This window comes from Choloepus didactylus, chromosome 18, assembly GCF_015220235.1.
Source record: "Choloepus didactylus isolate mChoDid1 chromosome 18, mChoDid1.pri, whole genome shotgun sequence".
NCBI lineage: Eukaryota > Metazoa > Chordata > Mammalia > Pilosa > Megalonychidae > Choloepus > Choloepus didactylus.
This window is the reverse complement of record NC_051324.1, coordinates 712,337-730,213: the sequence shown is the minus strand read 5'-3', so window position 1 is coordinate 730,213 and position 17,877 is coordinate 712,337. Positions and strand designations below refer to the sequence as shown.

Sequence of the window (17,877 nt, the reverse complement as noted above, 5' to 3'; positions counted from 1 at the left end):
GGATGGCAGAGTACGAGGGAAAGACAGATGAAGAGAAAGAAGAGCTACTTCAGGCTCCTCTCCCGACTTCCCACCAGGGGGCCCGGGAGAATGGGGCACCCCGGCGTGGCACGGCTCCACCCCGCACAGGACGCCCCCTCTGTGGGGAGTGGGGCGCGCTGAGCCCGTGACGGGGCTGGACCCGAGGCCCCACGAGCAGGTCTCTACGTCATGGCGGAGGAGAAGGGCATGCAGCGAACCAGAAGACATACGAACCACAGAACGTTAAGACAGGAGAGAACACAGCTTCCCAACTTGGGCTTCAGCACCAAGAGCTTCAAAGAGAAGTTCTCCCTGGTTGCACAGAAACCAAACAGAAGCCGGGGTGAGGCGGAAAGGACACTGGGAAGGAAACGCTCTGCCGGCCGGTGAGCACCAGCCCCCAGGGTCGCCAGGGCCTGTCGGCGCAGAGGGCGATGAGACGCGACGCGCGGACCAGGCCCCGTGCCGACGACGGGCAGGAGGGCGACCTCGGGGCCGGCCGGGCAGCTGGGCGTCAAGGAGGAGTCGCCAGCCGGAAGCAGAAACACCAGGAGGCCACAGGGAGACGGAGCAGGGCAGCAAGAGGGGGCGCAGGGCGGGGAGGACGCTGGGCTGCACTGGGCTCAGGAGTCGTCCCCGAAGAACCACGAGGCCCGGAACGAGGGCCACCCGCTGGGGGCAAGGAGACCCCGAGGGGGGCCGGGGGGCCGGGCGGAGAGACCGCCTCACCTCGTCACGTCGGGGGCAGCGGCCGGGTGCACGTGTTTCCTGATGGTCTGCATCCAGTTCCGCCGGATTCCGGACGTCATGGCTGAGAGAGTGAATGCGCCCTCCTTCGTCTGCAGGCAACACAAGCCGTCAGTGAGAGGCCGGGCCCGGCCCCTGGGGGCGACTCTACACGGGGTCGCAGGGGACCCAGGGTGGTGCTGCAGCTGAGGGCCCGGGCTTGCTGCAGGGTCACGCTGGACCCAGGCCCGCCCTCCCACACGGCCGCGCAGGGACACGAGCAGCACTCGGTGGGCAGCTGCCGAGGGTGCGGTGCAGAGGCGCTGGGGAGCAGGCCCCCGGCCCAGGCAGGTGACAAGGGTGCACAGGCCAGCGCGCACACACGCACGTGGTGCCCGGGGTGGCGAGGGGGACAGTGGACAAGGCCTGGGGACGGGCTAGTGGCAGCAGCGGCACCTGGGTGCTGGGAACGAGGGGGGGGGCCAGGTGGCGGGGGGTCCCTGAGCCGAGGGGAGCTGAAGGGCCGGCGAGGGGAGCGGGCGGGAAACAGGCAGGAGGTCCACTCCGGCCCCGACAGGCCGTCCTCCAGGGGGTGCAGTCAGGCAGCTCCAGAGGGACCCCGGAGCCCACACACCAGCTGAGAGGATGGCAGTTCTGGGGAGGCCTGTCCAGTCCGCTCGGCGCCCCCCCACTGGCCCCACGGGCACACACATGGGGGGCAGCCGCGCCCCCAGGGGAAGGGGCCGGGCCTGCGGAGCCCGTCTCTGCTCAGCTGGGCCCATGGTGGGCTTCCTCTGGCAGCAGTGGCCCTCAGCCCCCTCCGCCTTCTCCTCTGTGGCCTTAGTTCTCACTCCCACTTCGAGCTCCATGTTTGCAACTGCCTCCCCTGAGCCTGCCACCACCGGGCAGTCACCCCTTCTTCCCGGCCTCGGGCCTGGCACCCCCACCTTGGCCGTTCCCGGCCCACGCCCGGCAGCAGCCTGCACCCCTCTCTGACCCGCCCGCCCGCCCTGCTGGGTGCCTCTTCCCAACACATGGCCAGACATGGCCCAGCCCTTGAGGCCCCAGCCACGTGGAAGTGCCGCTGGGGTTGGCTGCCGTCCCTGGGCACACCACACGCCCGCTGGCCACACTCGTGCCCTGCTCGCCCCCAGCCTCACCTCCACGGAGCCAAAAGATCTCCAGGGATCCAAGCTGAGCACGCCTCGTCTGGGAAGCCACCTTCGGCACCACAAGCACCCACACCCTCCCCAGCACCCACGGGGAGTTGGCTGAAGAGCACTCAGGACAGGGGCCCGGGGCAGCCGGGAGCACAGGGCGTCCCTGGCCACACCGCAGCCTCGTCACGGGGAAAGGGGGGTGGCTCGGAGGTGGGAGCTGCCCCAGCTGCTGATGCACTTCCCCACTCCGCAGGACCTGCCAGGCAGGACGGGAGAGCAAGCCCGCACTCTCCAAGGACTGGGGGCAAAGGAGCGTCAGACAAAACACGAAGGAAACAAAACCCAGGCCACGTGGCTCTTGGGAGCAGAGGCCAGCAAAATGGCGTGCGTTTTCATTGTATTTTTGAAATAAAAATTTAGCTCTTTTATCTATCACATATAAGCCAAATTCTTGTCACTGCGGTAAAGAATATTAGCCGAGTTGACACACTGTTACACTTTCTAAATACATATACACGTGTATCAAGGGGAAAAAGGAACACGGAGCTGGACACCTGGCCACTAAGCCAGGTCCTGCAGCCACCGGCCGTGACCCGCTCACAAGCAGCCCGGCGGGAAGGCAGCCGAGACCCCATGTGTGAACACACCGGCTGCCTAACTGCACCTCGGCTTCCTCTAAATTTGATTACTGTGAGTCCATCCCAATGTACCTTATCAATAATAAATGCAGTGAAACGATGGAGGTCCTTGGCCAAAAATCCGAAGGTGGGCTCCTGCAGGTGACTCACCAAGGAGCTCGGCTGCTGACAGCCGCCCTGGCCAGCCCAGCAGGGCCCGGCCAAGCTGCCCCGTAACCACGGGCCCTTCCAGCTCTCCGCCTTGGCAGGATGGTCAGCGAAGAGCACATTTTATTTGCCCAAGCAGATTATTTCTTTGAGGGCATATGACAGTGCCTGCCCATCACTGAACCCCAAAATCTGAGACCAAGATTTTGGGGGAAAAAAAAACAAACTTGTGAGTAAATGAATATGTGACTAAAAGCCTACTACTCCGAGATTTAAATAAACAGTGTCATTCTTATTCTCCACGTCCCACATCCTTCCAAATGCCCCAAACTCCAGCATTAAAAAAAAAGACAACTCTACAACAAAAAGACACACAACCTGATTAAAAAATGAGCCCAGGACTTGAACAGAAAAAGATATACAAATGGCCAAAAAGCACATGAAAAGATGCTCAACATCACTGGTTATCGGGAAAACACAAATCCAAACCTCCTCTCACCCACCACGGTGGGTGTTATTTAAAACATGGAGAATCACAAGGCTGGTGAGGACGCAAAACCACCACCCTCGTGCATGGCTGGTGGGGATGCAAAATGGTGCAGCCGCGTGGAAGACAGTGTGGTGGCTCCTGAGAGAGTTAAGGACGACCACAGGAGCCAACAATCCTGCTTCTTAGAATATACCCCAAAGACTTGAAAAAGGGTCTTAAACAGATGCGTACACAGCAGGGGTTACAGCAGCCTTATTCACAATTGGATAAACAAAATGTGGCCCACCCACACAATGGAGTATCAGGCAGCCCTAAAAAGGGATGAAGTTCTGATCCGTGCGACAAAACGGATGGGCCCTGAGAACATCATGTTGTGTGAAACGAGCCAGACAGAAAAGGAGAAATGCTGTACCCTCTAGCCTCCATGGAGTTCCGAGAATAAGCAAATGCATGGAGACGGGGCCAGGCAGGGAGGGAAGGGGGCAGGGTTAATGTTCGAGGTTCTGAAAACAGTGGGGTGAAGGATGGTGCTGAAGGCAGCACAACACGTGACTGGAATTAACAGCACCTAATTCTATGCTCGAAAGTGGTCACGATGGCAACTGCTGGGTGGCACAGAGGTGACGCAACAAAAGTTAAGAAAAGTAAAAGTCCCGTTGGTAACAAAGAGCCTCAGCCTTGTGAAGAAAGCAGTTCCTGCCTGATCTCTGCGCAGACCACTCGCTGGGGGAGGGGGTGGGCGTGGGTGCCCCCGGCCTGCGGGAGGGACCCCGGGAGCCGGGCCGCCCGCCGAGCCCGCCCGAGGGCCGCGTCCCGCCTGCTTACGTGAACCTGGAAACCGTAATTCCTCTGCACCGGGCACTCGGTGACGTCGACACATGTGGACAAGTCGATCTCTCCGTCCAGGTCCGCGGCCTGCGGAGGGAAAGGCACGGACTGAGGGGTTCCGGCGCTGCCCCGCACCCCCGCTCCGGAGCAGCCGGCCCCGTGTCCTGCCCGTGGTCCACGCCAGCAGCTCTCACACCCTTAATCACCGAGCAATCCAGAGCTTGTGCTGAGGTGGGTTTTAGCCACCCACCCGACACAGTAGAAACCGAAATAGGAAGAATGCAAACACATGGAGCTATTCATTTAGGGGAAAAAAAGACACCCCCACTACCCCTTTTTTTTTTGGAAAAATGATTATTCTTTAGGACAGAAACTTTGGTGAGGAGAGCGGCCCTGTTCTACATCTCCGCTGGGTCCGTCCGTCTCGCTCTCCGACACGGACCGACAGGCTGAGGCACATGACGGAGTCTGGTCCCCAACAGAGGCGCCGACGGGAAGTGGAGGAGAATTGTAAAAGCTTTTTCAGACAACCAGGCCCTTTTTCCTTCGACGAGAGGTGGTTTCTTACAGGTGAGCTGCAGCGTGGCTCCTCGGCCCTGCACTGTCCTGCTCCGAGACGGCCTTCGCCCACGCACGGCTTTTCACATTGTGCTTCAGTCGTGTGGAAAACACTGGCTCGCCGAGTTCCAGCAAATCCTCCAAACGTTAACACTTTATCCAGTCAACAAAACAACACATCACACCAGAAAAATCTCTAAGAAAGGGAATGCTGTGAAGCTTGTGATGGTGAAATACATATTTTCCAAAATTCTAATGGTAGCTTGCAAGCTCCAGTTCTGTCGTTGGTGACGACTGCTCAGCTGTTTTCCTGGAGGACGCGGGCTCTCGGCGCCCCGATGGGACATCAGCACCCACGGCCTCCACGAGAGGCGGCTCCGCCACACCCGAGCGTCCTCCCCGAGGATGGCCATGGTGGCCCAGCCCGCGGCCGGGGGGCTGCTGCTCGTTCCCACAGAACGTTAAAAACGTGGACAAAATGGCAACATGAAACTGAGCAATTTTCCCTGCTCCACCAAGGACACTCTAACGTGAAACTGGCAGTTTTTAAAACCACGACTGGCCGGCAGGGGCGAGGCAGGGACGGCGTGGTACGGGCTGACGCCGCGGCCTAGGTCTGTGCTCAGGCACCAGCGGTTTTACCCTCCGCTGCTTTTTATTATTTTTTTTTTTTTTCATTCTTATTGAGATTGTTCAGATACCATACAATTATCCAAAGATCCAAAGTGTACAATCACTTGCCCCCGGGTACCCTCATACAGCTGTGCATCCATCACACTTAATTTTTGTTCTATTTTTAGAAACTTCTCATTACTTGACAAGAAATAAAGTGAAAGATGAAAAAAAGAAAAAAAGAAAACTCTAATCCTCCCCATCCCTAACCAACCCCCCTCAATTGTTGACTCCTAGTATTGACATAGTACATTTATTACTGTTTATGAAAAAATGTTGAAATACTACTAACCGTAGTCTATAGTTTGTAATAGGTATATAGTTCTTCCCTATATGCCCCTCTATTATTAACTTCTAACTGTATTGTCATACATTTGTTCTGGTTCGTGGAAGCGATTTCTAGTATTTGTACAGTTGATCATGGACGCTGCCCACCAGAGGATTCAGTTTTATACATTCCCATCTTCTGACCTCCAGCTTTCCTTCTGGTGACATATATGACTCTGAGCTTCCCCTTTCCACCTCATTCACACACCATTCGGCACTGTTAGTTATTCTCACATCTTGCTACCAACACCCCTGTTCATTTCCAAACATTTAAGTTCATCCTAATTGAACATTCTGCTCACACTAAGCAACCACTCCCCATTCTTAAGCCTCGTCCTATATCTTGGTACCTTATATTTCATGTCTATGAGTTTACATATTATAATTAGTTCCTATCAGTGAGACCCTGCAATAATTGTCCTTATGTGTCTGGCTTATGTCACTCAGTATATTGCCCTCGAGGTTTTGTCATCAACCCATTTTATTTTAATATGCTTTTGTTCACTCACCATACACTACATCCCAAGTAAATAATCGATGGTTCTCTGCATGGTCATACATTTATGTGTTCACCACCTTCACCACTATCTATATAAGAGCATCTACATTTCTTCCACAAGGCAGGAGGGAGAGTCAAAGAAGGTAGAGAGGCAAAAGAAAGGAAAAAAAAATGACAGCTAGGAAGCAGCAAAAGGAAAAATAACCTTAAATCAAAGTAGAATAAAGAATCAGACAATCCCACCAATGTCAAGTGTCTAACATGCCTCCCCTATCCCCCCCCCCTTATCTGCATTCACCTTGGTATATCACCTTTGTTACATTAAAGGAAGCATAATACAATGATTCTATTAGTTACAGTCTCTAGTTTATGCTGATTGCATCCCTCCCCCAATACCTCCCCATTTTTAACACCTTGCAAGGTTGACATTTGCTTGTTCTCCCTCGTGAAAGAACACATTTGTACATTTTATCACAATTGTTGAATACTCTAGATTTCACCAAGTTACACAGTCCTAGTCGTTATCTTTCCTCCTTTCTTGTGGTGTCTCACATGCTCCCCACCTTCCTCTCTCAACCGTATTCATAGTTACCTGTGTTCAGTGTACTTACATTGTTGTGCTACCATCTCCCAAAATTGTGTTCCAACCCACGCACTCCTGTCTTCTATCACCCTGTAGTGCTCCCTTTAGTATTTCCTGTAGGGCAGTTGTCTCGTTCACAAAGTCTCTCATTGTCTGTTTGTCAGAAAATATTTTGAGCTCTCCCTCATATTTGAAGGACAGCTTTGCTGGATATAGGATTCTTGGTTGGTGGTTTTTCTCTTTCAGTATCTTAAATATATCACACCACTTCCTTCTTGCCTCCATGGTTTCTGCTGAGAGATCCGCACATAGTCTTATGAAGCTTCCTTTGTATGTAATGGATTGCTTTTCTCTTGCTGCTTTCAGGATTCTCTCTTTGTCTTTGACATTTGATAATCTGATTATTAAGTGTCTTGGCGTAGGCCTATTCATATCTCTTCTGTTTGGAGTACGCTGCGCTTCTTGGATCTGTAATTTTATGTCTTTCGTAACAGAAGGGAAATTTTCATTAATTATTTCCTCTATTATTGCTTCTGCCCCCTTTCCCTTCTCTTCTCCTTCTGGGACATCAATGATATGTACATGATTGTACTTTGTTTCATCCTTGAGTTCCTGGAGACGTTGCTCATATTTTTTCATTCTTTTCTCCATCTGCTCCTTTGCATGTAGGCTTTCAGGTGTTTTGTTCTCCAGTTCTTGAGTGTTTTCTTCTGCCTCTTGAGATCTGCTGTTTTATGTTTCCATTGTGTCTTTCATCTCTGTGTTGTTTTATTATTTTTTTAAATCACATTCACAATGTTGTGTAACCATCATCATCTGTTTCCAAAATTTTTCATGACCCAGGGATTCCTCTGTACCCATCAGGCAGGAACACCCTATTCTCCCTCCCAAAAACCTCTAATCCACTTTCTGTCTATGGATTTGCTGATTTTAGATATTTCACAAAGTGGAATTCTACAACATCCATTCTTCTGTTTCCAGCTTATTTCACTCGGCAACCATGTTTCCAGGGTTCACCTAACGCTTCTGCCCCATCAGCTCAAATGTCAACAGAAGGCAAAAGTAAAGTAGTATCTTCATATTATAGAAATAGTTTTGGCTGCCCAGCTCCACCGAAACGCTCCTGGGACCCCATGGAGAGAATGGCTGGGCGAGCAAACACAAGCACAAGTGCTCCCAAACCACCTGCCCCCCACAGCTCTACGCCCGCCTTTATCGCCAACGTACCTTCCCACTTCAGTCCACGGAGATGTGGCTTCCTGGGCCGAGAGAACGTGCACACATCGAGAAAGTTCCCCAGTGACACATGCACAGGTGGCTCTGACCCTCTGCTCTACAAACAACGTGGATCAACTGACCTTGTGCCTCTTTTTCTACGTGTGGGAACGTGTCTGCAGGGCTCCAGCAGTGGGAGTGAGGGACCCAGACTTGTCAGGTGGCTCAGAAGAGATTATTTTTTGTGGGTGAAGGAAAAAAGCCCCTGCCAGGGGGCCACCAAGCACGGCCAGCAAAGCCCCACTGCAGCCCACCCTCATCCAGCAGGGAGGAGCTGGTTTACTTCAGTTTTTCCGGCTACTCAGTTCACCACACAAAAACTGAAACTGCTAATCCCGAGCTTTCAAACAAGACGTTTTTCAGTATTTCCAAATAGAAAAAAGAAAAGCTGCTCCTCACTGCTGCTCCCAGCTGCTTAATGCGGGATCTCGAAAGAGCCAAACACCCCGGCCAGGAAAGTGCTCGCGCCATCAAAGGCCGGTTCACCGTGCTGACTCCCCACCGGGCCTCGGCTGGAAAACCGGGGCGGCGACAGCGAGCCCCTCGGCACGGCCTCCCAGCTGTGCCCTCGGCAGGGCTCACGACACTCACCTCCTCGGCCGCAGAGTCCCGGTAGAACCTCAGGCTTTGATCTGCCAGGACAAACCAGTGTTTCTTCCACTATGAAGAAGGAAAAGAAGCGACTCAGCTCCCCTGCAGCACCCTCCTGCTCCAAGGTCACAAGGTCACCCGCAGGCAGAGCCCTGGGGTCGTGCCAGGTGCGGGTCAAGCAGGGGCAGGCTGGTCCCTGGGGAGTGGCAGGGGACAGAGGACTCCGTGCAGGCCGCAGGCAGCGACCTCTGGGCCCCCGGGCGCTTGCCGAGTGGAAAGCCAGCGGGAGCTGGGGGGTGGCCTCCAGCCGCGGGCTCCTGGAGCCCGGTGTGCACCGGTGAGCGATGCTCTGCCGCCCGATCGGGCTCGAGGCTGTGAACAGGCACGTCCGCCCCGCGGTGGCAGGTGCAGCCCCCGAGACTCAGCTGGCCGACGAGACGGCACGGCCCACCTGTGGCCAGCACGGACCCGCTACATCCCCCAGTCTTTGCTGCAAGTGGCAGGAAGGACACTCGGATCTCCCGGCAGGGCCAAGGGCTTTGATACGCAGGAGAGAGACACCGTCTCGGCACGTGGGAAGCCGTGTGGCTGCACGGGTGGGCGGGCAGACGGGCGCCCTCCCCAGCTCCCGGGAGACCAGGCTCCAGCCCGGGCAGTGGGCAGCAGAGGGCCAAACAGGGGACGGCAGGCCCGGCCACAAGGGGCCCTTCCTGCTGGAGTCTTATGGCCTCTCCGGGGCCTGCCGAGGTCACCCAGCCGAGCCAGTCTCCCAGGCTGCTGTTTACTGTGCTGCCGGCACACAAGCCAACTGCAACCACAGGTCTCCCTGTCCCTGGGGAAGCCTGGGCCCCAGAGAACCTTCAGGAAATGACACTGGGTGGGGAGAGCTAACGCTGTCGGGTGTCGCCATGGCCAAAGGCCGAGACCCCTCTCTAATGTGGCGCGAGGAAACGGGCCCCGGCGCACTCACCTGGCCATCCTCGTACTGCTTGGTCAGCCAGCCTTTCTTGAAATTCAGCAGGTCGGGCTGGGAAAGGGAGAGGAACGATCAGGAGGCGTCGTGCACCCAGCTGGAGGTGCACGTCTCTGTTCAGGTGAGGTGGGCAGTGGGCAAAGGGGGCTCTCCTCCGGGGACAGGCCTGTGCAGCCCCCACCTCCCCAGACGCTGGCCCAGCCGCCTGTCTCTGGAGGAGACGCTGGGCTCAGCCTGCCCAAGGGGACACAGCTCCACCTCATCCCACCATCTGTCCGGCAGCCGTGGGTTGGGGGTGTCCCTTGCTAAGGCCTGGGAGGGGCCCACTGGGAGGGGCCCACAGGAGCAGAGACGAGCAGAGCCCGGAGGGAGACCCGGAGTGTGGAGAGCGCGAGGGGCACCAGCAGTGATGGCGGAAGGGAGCTCAGGTGTTCCCGTAGAACCCACAGAAGACGAGAGCAGAAGCCCAGGGAGCAGAGGCCAGGCCTGGAGCCAAGCGCAGCCGCCCAGCTGAGGGCCTGGGGGTGGTTCTGGGGTCACGTCCTACGAGCCGTGATGCCAAGACAGCAGGGAAGGCGGCTTGCGCGGGCCCCACCGCTGGGACCGGAGGATGTGCCAGGCTTGGATGCACCAGCCTGAGGGATGGCCGGAGCCCCTCTGGCCCTGCCCGTGCTCCGAGCCCTGGGGCTGACCCCTGGCCCGCCGTGTGGAGGGCCTGCCCAGCACACGCTTCCCCTCGGTCACCCGAAGGAGAAACCGGCCTCGACGCCTTCTCTGTTCTGAGGGTGGGGAGGGGGTTGGAAAGAACAGGAGAGAAACGGCATGACGGCCGCCAGTGACAAGATGTCCCGTGCCCCTGCGCCCAGCCCTCGAGCAGGCCTGGCTGAAGGAGACGGAGCCCCTCCTGTGAGAAACCTCCCTGGCCGCACTCCCTGGAGGCCAGGGGCTCCGCGGGGGTCACGCCGCGCCCAGGCCCAGGGAAGGAGTCGGGGGGGCTGCCGGCGTGGAGCAAGGTCCCGACGCCCCTGCAGCTCTGGGGAAACCGCCGCGATCCCCACCCTGCACAGTGGGTCTGGGGGTGTCTCCAATGGCCCAGAGCAAAGTCCTGCTTCCCCACCGGGGGTGAAAACCCCATGAGGAGAAAAGCGCACACGGCAGGGTGTGGCGCCTGCCTCCAGAGCAGCGGGAAACACCCGAGACAAGACGACTCGGGGCCCCACCGCCCGGACACCCCTCATGGCGTCTGTCCAGATCCCCGGAGCGGCAGGCGGGGGTTGTCAGGCATGACAGCGAGACATGACCCCCGCAAGTGGAGCCACAGTGTGGCGTCTGGGGCGGGCTCACCGTCGCGGAGGGCTCCGAGGACCTCCTGTCCAGGGACTTGGCTCTCCGCTGTGGAGACAGGGGGGTGGCCGCCGTGTCCGGGAGAGGGGCTGTGCTGGCCTCCACGGTGACGTCCTGTGGCAGAAAGCGGCTGCCGTGAGTGTGCCGGCCGAGGCAGCCGAGGCGCAGATGCCAGGCTTCCGGGTCCACGTGGGCTCAGGGCCAGCGGGGGCCTCGTGTGCAGGTGAGGGGCGCGGCCGCAAGGGGTCCCAGAGCGGTCGGTGGCAGGGCCGGGACGACCTGCCCCCCGGCCTCCTGGCCAGCGTCACCTCACGCAGCCAGGTTCCCGGACCTCCATCTCTGGCTCGGTCTTTTCTCTTGGACACGCCCGTCGGTGCCACTTTCCTACCCCCACCACCCCCCCTCCGCATGCCGGGCGCCTCGGCAGGGGCTGCCGGGAGGAGGGCACGGGTTTGACCTGGCGCAGTGAGCGGACACATGAGGGACGTGCCGCCACGCGGAAGGAAGGGTGGTGCCTTCCTCAGCCGAGCCGAGAGGCTGCTCAGAGAAGACGAGTGACACTAGGTGCACCGTGGGCCCCGTGCTCATCAGAACACCCGTCAGCCACGGAGACACAGACGACAAAGCCCACCAACCAGACGGGGCGCAGAGGCATGAGCCCATCCACACCTCGGGGCGGGAAGCGTGCCCGGCAGGCACCCAGGCCGGACGGCGAGGGCCGCCTGAAGACCCCGAGCCTCGCCCTGCCAGGCACCTGGGCCCTGCACTGACCTGACCCTCCAGGCAGAGCCCAGGCCCAGGTGCTCACCCGCCTGCGGGGGAAGACCCTCTTCTCGCTGCGGCCCTGGCGGCCGTCGTCCCCCGTCATGGGCCCCGCGGGCAGGCTGGTCTCCATGTGCTCTGCTCGCTCGACATCCAGGGCCTCGAACTTCTCAATGACCTGGGACCGCCTGCAAGAGAGGCCCCCGTGCCACTGCAGCAGGACAGCGCTCCCCCACAACACCAGAGGCGGGCGGCACGAGGCCAGGAGCGGCTCTCAGAGGCCCCCTAGCGTCTGGCCGGCCCCGGTGCCCCCGTCGAGGCGCACCACGGCGCCAAGGGGCTTCCAGGGCAACTGCTGAGGAAGGGGCTGCGCGGCCACTGGCAGCCTCCCGGGGCCAGCCCCCAGCCCTCCTGGCCCGCGCCCGCCCGCAGCAACCGGCACCGTCACCTCAGAGGGAAACGCGTCACGCTGCCGCTCGACAGATCACGTGCAGCCCCCACCCCCGGGGCAGGGGGGGTTCGAAATTTAGCAAGAAAAAGACCCACGAATTAACGTGGTTTCTGCCAACAGTAAAAGGAATCAAACACCAAATTAAAACAAAAAGAAGCAGGTTGATTTCGTGTGAAAGAGCTGGCGGCATCATCGGGCTGTCTCCTGCTGAGACGGAGCTGAGATGGGAGCGAAGCAGCGGAGAGGGGCGCAGAACGTCGCAGCGACGCAGCGGGGAGTGGACAGGCAAGACCTGAAAGAGAACAAGGCTGGAGAGTGAGTGCGCGGAAGGGGCCGCCGTCCACCACAGCCGCACACCCAGATCCTCCGCAGGACGAGACAGACGCCCGAGCTGGCCGCCTGCTGGCCAGGGGAGGACAGGTGCTGGCCGGGGGCCGACTGCCTGCGGCTGGGGGGCCGGTGCCATCGGCCTAAGCCTGTTCCCTCAGGGACCCCAGGAAAAGCAAGCCCCTGAGCTCGGCCCCTGGACGAGGGACGGAGCGTCCGGGGGAAGGAGAGTGAGGGCCGATGAACCCAGAGGCAGGACTCACTCTGAGAGGAAGACAGGAGACAGGCTCGACTCCTGAGACCCCCCCCCCCCCCCCGCAAAAGGCCGGCTTTTTCTCGGGGAAGCCACCAGCAAGAAAACACGCCTTGGGGTACTTCCGCCAAGGAAGGCCTAACCCCACATGGCGCTGGGGCTCCCTGTTTCCTCGCCGTGGACCCCATGGAGGGGAAGATCGGTGCCTCAGCTTGTGCTACATTCCCGGGAGGAGCCAGTGGGGACGGGCAGCAAGGGGCGGCCATGCGTGTGCAGGACGCTCGGGAGCGGTAAGGGTTACTAGCAGGGGCCTGGCCTGGCTGGCCGCGTCCTAGGCCCTCCTGGTGAGACGTGGATAAACTCCAGACCCACCGAAGGGCTGTGGCACTATGTGTCCCAGACAAGGCCCCTCCAGCCCGGCAGGAGCCTGGAAGACATCGGAAAGCAAGTGGGAGCATTGCAGCCTGAACTGCAGCGTGCAGGGTGGCCAGGGAACTGCGGAGGAGGCGCCGGGACAGAGGCTGGGCCCCAGCTTGGCTGTCAGCTGACCCATGCCCTGAGCAGCAGGGAGCACTGCAGGCAGGACGGCCAGCGCCCATCGGTGGCGGACAGAAAGCAGGCGCCTGTGTGTCTGCTCTGCCGGGCTCTCTGGGTGCCCGAGGGCTCTGACAGCTGGCCGTGGGGGGCCCAGCTCTCAGTTCTGGCAGCCCATGGGGAGTGCAGCTCCCCAGTCAGTGGTCAGCAGTGACTCGCCAGCCAAGGAACGTTCTCCAAGGCTCTGGAGAGCAGGTCACAGCCCAGAGCCACCTGGGCTTGGACTGGGGCTCTGGGGGCCCCGTGGCCTCGAGGCCCAGCTCCTGGGCAGCCCGTGTTGGTGCCGCCTGGAGACCTGTGGCCACGTCGCTGCTGACCGGGGACCCTGCTCCAAGGACTCAGGACACAGGGAGGCAAGCAAGCTCAGGTGGACTCCTCGGGCCTGGGGCACGGGCCTCCGAGAGGGACGCAGCCGAGCGGACGTTGTCAGTCAGTCAGAGGCAGCACCTGGGTTAGTGCAGTGCGGCTGGCTCCCGGGTGCCCACCCCAGGGTGGCAGAGAGCATGCGGAAAGCAAAGCCCCAGATCCTGATGTGCCTCAGGCCCCTCGACACCAAGATCCAGGCGGATGTCCCTGGGAAGCAGCCGAGCCAGGTGGGAAAGAGATGGGGTCAACTCTGGTGTGGCATAAACCAGGAGTGCTGACCCCAGAGCACCCGACACACAGCAAAGCCCCAGCCCCAGCCCCCGGCCTCTGCAATCGGTAGCGGGTCCCTTTACTTCTCTGTTACTCGGTTCGGTCTGAGGGAGCAGGAACTGGGGCCCCAGCCAGAGTCAGGTCAGTCCTGCCCAGCTCCGCCTGGGAGGCCTCGAGGAGCAGCTGCCTCCCGGGCACCGGCGGGCGCCCCTCAGCCCCTCAGCAACTCCCCAGTCCCTGAGCAGGACTAGCGTTCGGCTTCTCTCCCACTAAGGCCAGAGGCACTGGGCACCTCCTCCTGCCCCCTGGCCGGGAACGGGGCACTGGGCACAGGCACCACCAGACCCCAAGGGGACTGAGTCCAGCCCCGGCCCCCAGCCCCGTGCCCACTCTGCCTTTGTGCTTTGGGTGCGGCTGGGGCAGCAAGAATTCCGGGAAAACTTTTAGAACTTAGAATGTAATTTCTTTCAGAGGTTCCCTCTTCGGGAGCCTGAGAAAAACCACAGGGATTTCCCCTGAAAAAACGAACATCTACAGCCTCAGAGGGCTCCAGTAGGCTTGCAGCCTTCCAGAAGTCTGTCCAGTGATGCGGAGTGCCCGCGCCCGAGGGGAGCACGGCAAAAACACGGTTTACACAATCAGGTCACACCCGCTGGAGGGCATGGGGCACTCCCTGCCAGGCCTCCAGGGTGCTCGGGGCCCACGGGGTGGGGGGCGCCCCGGAAAGCCATGGCACCACCCAGCCTGCCCTCTGGGGCTCGGCCCTCCCTGTGGCTCTGGGGTAGCTGGGCAGCCTCAGACACACACCATCTCCCTCAACACCCCGAGCCGCCCCCAGCACCTCCAGGTCTCCCTGCTGCCACGGCTGCCACAGAGAACAGGGACACGCGGCAGGAAAAGATCAGCGGCACGAGGCCGAGGCAGTTGAGGGCCTGACCCAGGCTCCAGGTGCTCAGAAATCGGGCCTTGGGGGCCAGTGCCCAGGGGCAAAGGGCAAAGCCCCGACCTGCTCTGCAACGGCGAACCAGCACACCTCCCGGAGGAGGCTCTGGCGGCGCGTGTGTGCGTCTGAGCGTGCGCATGTGAGTGTGCACTGAGCCTTCCATGCCCTGCTCACCTCCGCTCGTTGCCAAACAGCCGGGCCACCTCCTCGCGGCCGGGGCTGCGGGCGCGGGCCCTGCGCTCCAGCCGTCTCCTCTCTGCCTGGAAGGCCTCTCGGTGGCTGATCCTGACGGCCCTCGGGACGTCGGCAAGGGTGGCATACTGCCAGCCGGCTCGGAAAGCAGGGCTGCACCCCGGCGTCGCCGCACCCTGCACCCCAGTGCTGGCGTCCAGGGGTGCGGGGGGCCGGCCAGCGGCATCCGCAGAGCTGAGGGAGACGCTGCAGACCCTTCGGCTGGCGGCTCGAGGGCCTGGGGGAGGGAGGGGACGGCCCATCTCCTGGCGGGGAGACTTGGGGTGACTGTACCTGCGGTTGGGGGTGCTGGGGCTGGGCGGGGAGAGCGGTGGGGGCAGCTGCTCCTCCTCGGCCGTCAAGTCCTGCCTTGTCTTCTCCAGAGAGAAGTAGCCACTCTCTGCCCGGACTTTGCGGCCGCAGGCCATTCGCTCGCTGGCCATGGCACTGTCCTCTGAAAGAGAAGAGACAAGAGAGGAGGCCTCTGTCTGGGCCCCCGGCCACCTCCGCTTCCTGAGGATTAACAGAAAAGAAAAAAGCCCACGCACGCACCAAGCGGGCTGCCCCTCCCCTCCTGCACCCGAAGTCCAAGCCGGGTCTGCTGGGGCCGCTGCTGGAGGAGAAGCAGCCCCGGGCGAGAACGGGGTGCTCCGCCCCGCTTTCCTCTCCTCCGGCCTTCTGGGCGGCCCGGGGGCTCCCCCACGGGAGGAAGGGTGGTCCTCAGATAACGACTTTACAACAAACGTCACGGAGGAAACTGAAGGCCAGTCAGCCTTTTGAGTCTGACGTCTGTTGTGGGGAGGGAAGGAGCAGAGGATCCCGGCCCAGCTCTCTGCATTTCGGCTGAACGCGCTGGGTCACGGGGCCGCCTGTCGACCTGTCTTTAACGATCTGGACCAAACCTAAACGGAGGAGCCGGCTGTGTCCGGCTCTGCCCTCTAAGGCTGGGGCGAGGTGGACGGATGTGGCCAGGGGAAACCTGGTCGGATGGGCAGGCCTGAGGCCTGCTCACTCGCCTCTGTGCCGGGTGGGCTCGGCTCCCAGCTGCCGTCTCAGGCTACAGAGGGGTCCAGGAGCTGGAAGAGGCATGGCCAAGACCAGACCAGGACCCTCGGCCCCTGAGCAAAGGGCTGACGGACACCCGCGGGCACCAGGGCCCCAGGCAGACGGGAACCAAGGCCCAGGTCGTGGCCAGGCCCCGAAGGCCTGGACCAGGGCCTGGTGCTGGCTCTGCTGGGCCGGAAGTCTGTGCCGGGAGGTGGCCTGGCTGCCACCTACCTTCTCTGCTCTCCAGCCCTGGCTCCCTGGTGGTGCCGGTGGCCGGCGGCTGGCCCTGGCCTGGGCTCTGCACGGGGCTCCGGCTGCTGCCCTCGGACTGGTCCTTGGCCCGCACCTCCTCCTGCCAGAGTGTGGCCTTGCTGGGCGGCACCTTCTCGGCGCTGGGGATGCTGCTGCTGCTGGTGACGGCCACCTTGGCGGGCCCCGGGCCCTGTGGGGAGCAGGTGTCTGAGGGAGGAGCCTGGCGAAGCGTTGTGCGTCAGAGTCCAGGGGGAAGGACACCCGTGAACAGGCCTGGCCTGGAGGACGTCCGCCGGACGGTGCTTCCCCAGGGCTGGACGGGGCCTTGGTGCAGGTTTGGTGAGCGGGGAACAGACTCAGAGCCAACCCCCTGCATACCCCGCAGCACGGCACTGCGTGGCGCCAGGGCCAGGCACCGAGGCCAGAGCCCGTGTCCCTGAGGCCTTGGCACCGACAATCCGAGGAGGGAATGGGTGGGGGGAACCGACCCCAGGGCTGGCCCCACAGCCACGCCCCGTCCTCAGAAGCAGAAATGCCAACACCCGGAGGTGCAGGGTCCACAAATGCCCACCAGGTGCCGCCTTCAGATCTGGGCCCAGCACACGCCCAGCCGAGGCCACAGCCCACCACGAACAGGGTGGACCCCGTCTCCCCAGGCCCAAGATCGCCATGTGCTCTGTGAGGTGGGCACCAGCGCTGGGGGGCTGTCCTCCCGACGCCCAGACCCCAGCGCCCCCCACTGACGCGGGCTGTGGCTACCTGTGTCTGACACAGGGTGCCTGCGTGTGTGAACGTGTGTGAGCAAGCAGCCGCCGGGCAGGGCTGGGACATGGGAGGGCCTCACTCACAGGGTGGGAGAGGCTGGGAGTGGGGGACCGGGGAGCCCCAGGCCAGATGCCAAAACGGGAGAAAATGGGAGGAAACAGGTGCGGCACACGGCTCAGGGCGGGATGGAGACCCTAGGACCGCCACGGTGCCCTCGGCTCCGAGCCCCTGAAGAAGCTATGGTGACGGGCTCGCCCCGGCCCACAGCCGCTCACCCCTAAGCCACAGCATGGGGGTGAAGGGCCTGGGTGGGTCAGGGCCCCCTGCCTCCCTGGAGAGGGGTCACCCTAGCGGGGCAGTGCTGGTGGGAGTGGCCAGCAGCCCCCACCGAGGAAGGGTGCCCTCGGCCGCAGGGCTCCCCATGGAGACTCCAGGTACGAGGCCCAGGAGGGCAGGACAGAGCTTTGGAGATAACCCCTCCCAGCCCCACACACCACAGAACACTGCCCACCACCCACCCAGTGCAGGTGAAGGCGCCTGAAGCTTCGAGGCAGTGGGGGGCTGGGCGGCCGGGTGCATGCGGGCAGCAGACGGGACATGCCACGCCACCCCACCCCGCTTGGCCGCCGCACGGCAGGATCCCCAGGGGCTCCCCAAGGCTCCTGGGCAGCTTCCACACCTTGTTGGCCAGGCAGGTGCCTCCTGGGTGGGATGCCATGTGGGGCCCCCATCCTCCCCTGCCTGAAAAATTACTGAGACAGGAGGGTTCCCACCCGGAGCTGGG

At 61.0% G+C, this 17,877-nt stretch overlaps 1 protein-coding gene across 10 annotated transcripts in view; it reads right to left on the bottom strand.

Moving 5' to 3' along the window:
• Positions 1-17,877, bottom strand: part of LOC119513399 (myosin phosphatase Rho interacting protein) — a 114,836-nt gene that overhangs the window by 19,994 nt on the left and 76,965 nt on the right. For 7 of the 10 annotated variants that reach the window (XM_037808584.1, XM_037808585.1, XM_037808581.1 and 4 more), the window contains 8 exons: positions 16,308-16,518; positions 14,973-15,483; positions 11,641-11,782; positions 10,833-10,946; positions 9,486-9,542; positions 8,516-8,584; positions 4,008-4,097; positions 751-860 (listed from right to left, as the gene is read on the bottom strand). In XM_037808584.1, coding sequence (XP_037664512.1) covers positions 751-860; positions 4,008-4,097; positions 8,516-8,584; positions 9,486-9,542; positions 10,833-10,946; positions 11,641-11,782; positions 14,973-15,483; positions 16,308-16,518 — 1,304 coding nt within the window. The remainder of the gene's footprint in view (positions 1-750; positions 861-4,007; positions 4,098-8,515; positions 8,585-9,485; positions 9,543-10,832; positions 10,947-11,640; positions 11,783-14,972; positions 15,484-16,307; positions 16,519-17,877) is intronic. The other 3 variants (XM_037808586.1, XM_037808587.1, XM_037808588.1) reach the window with 1 other exon arrangement.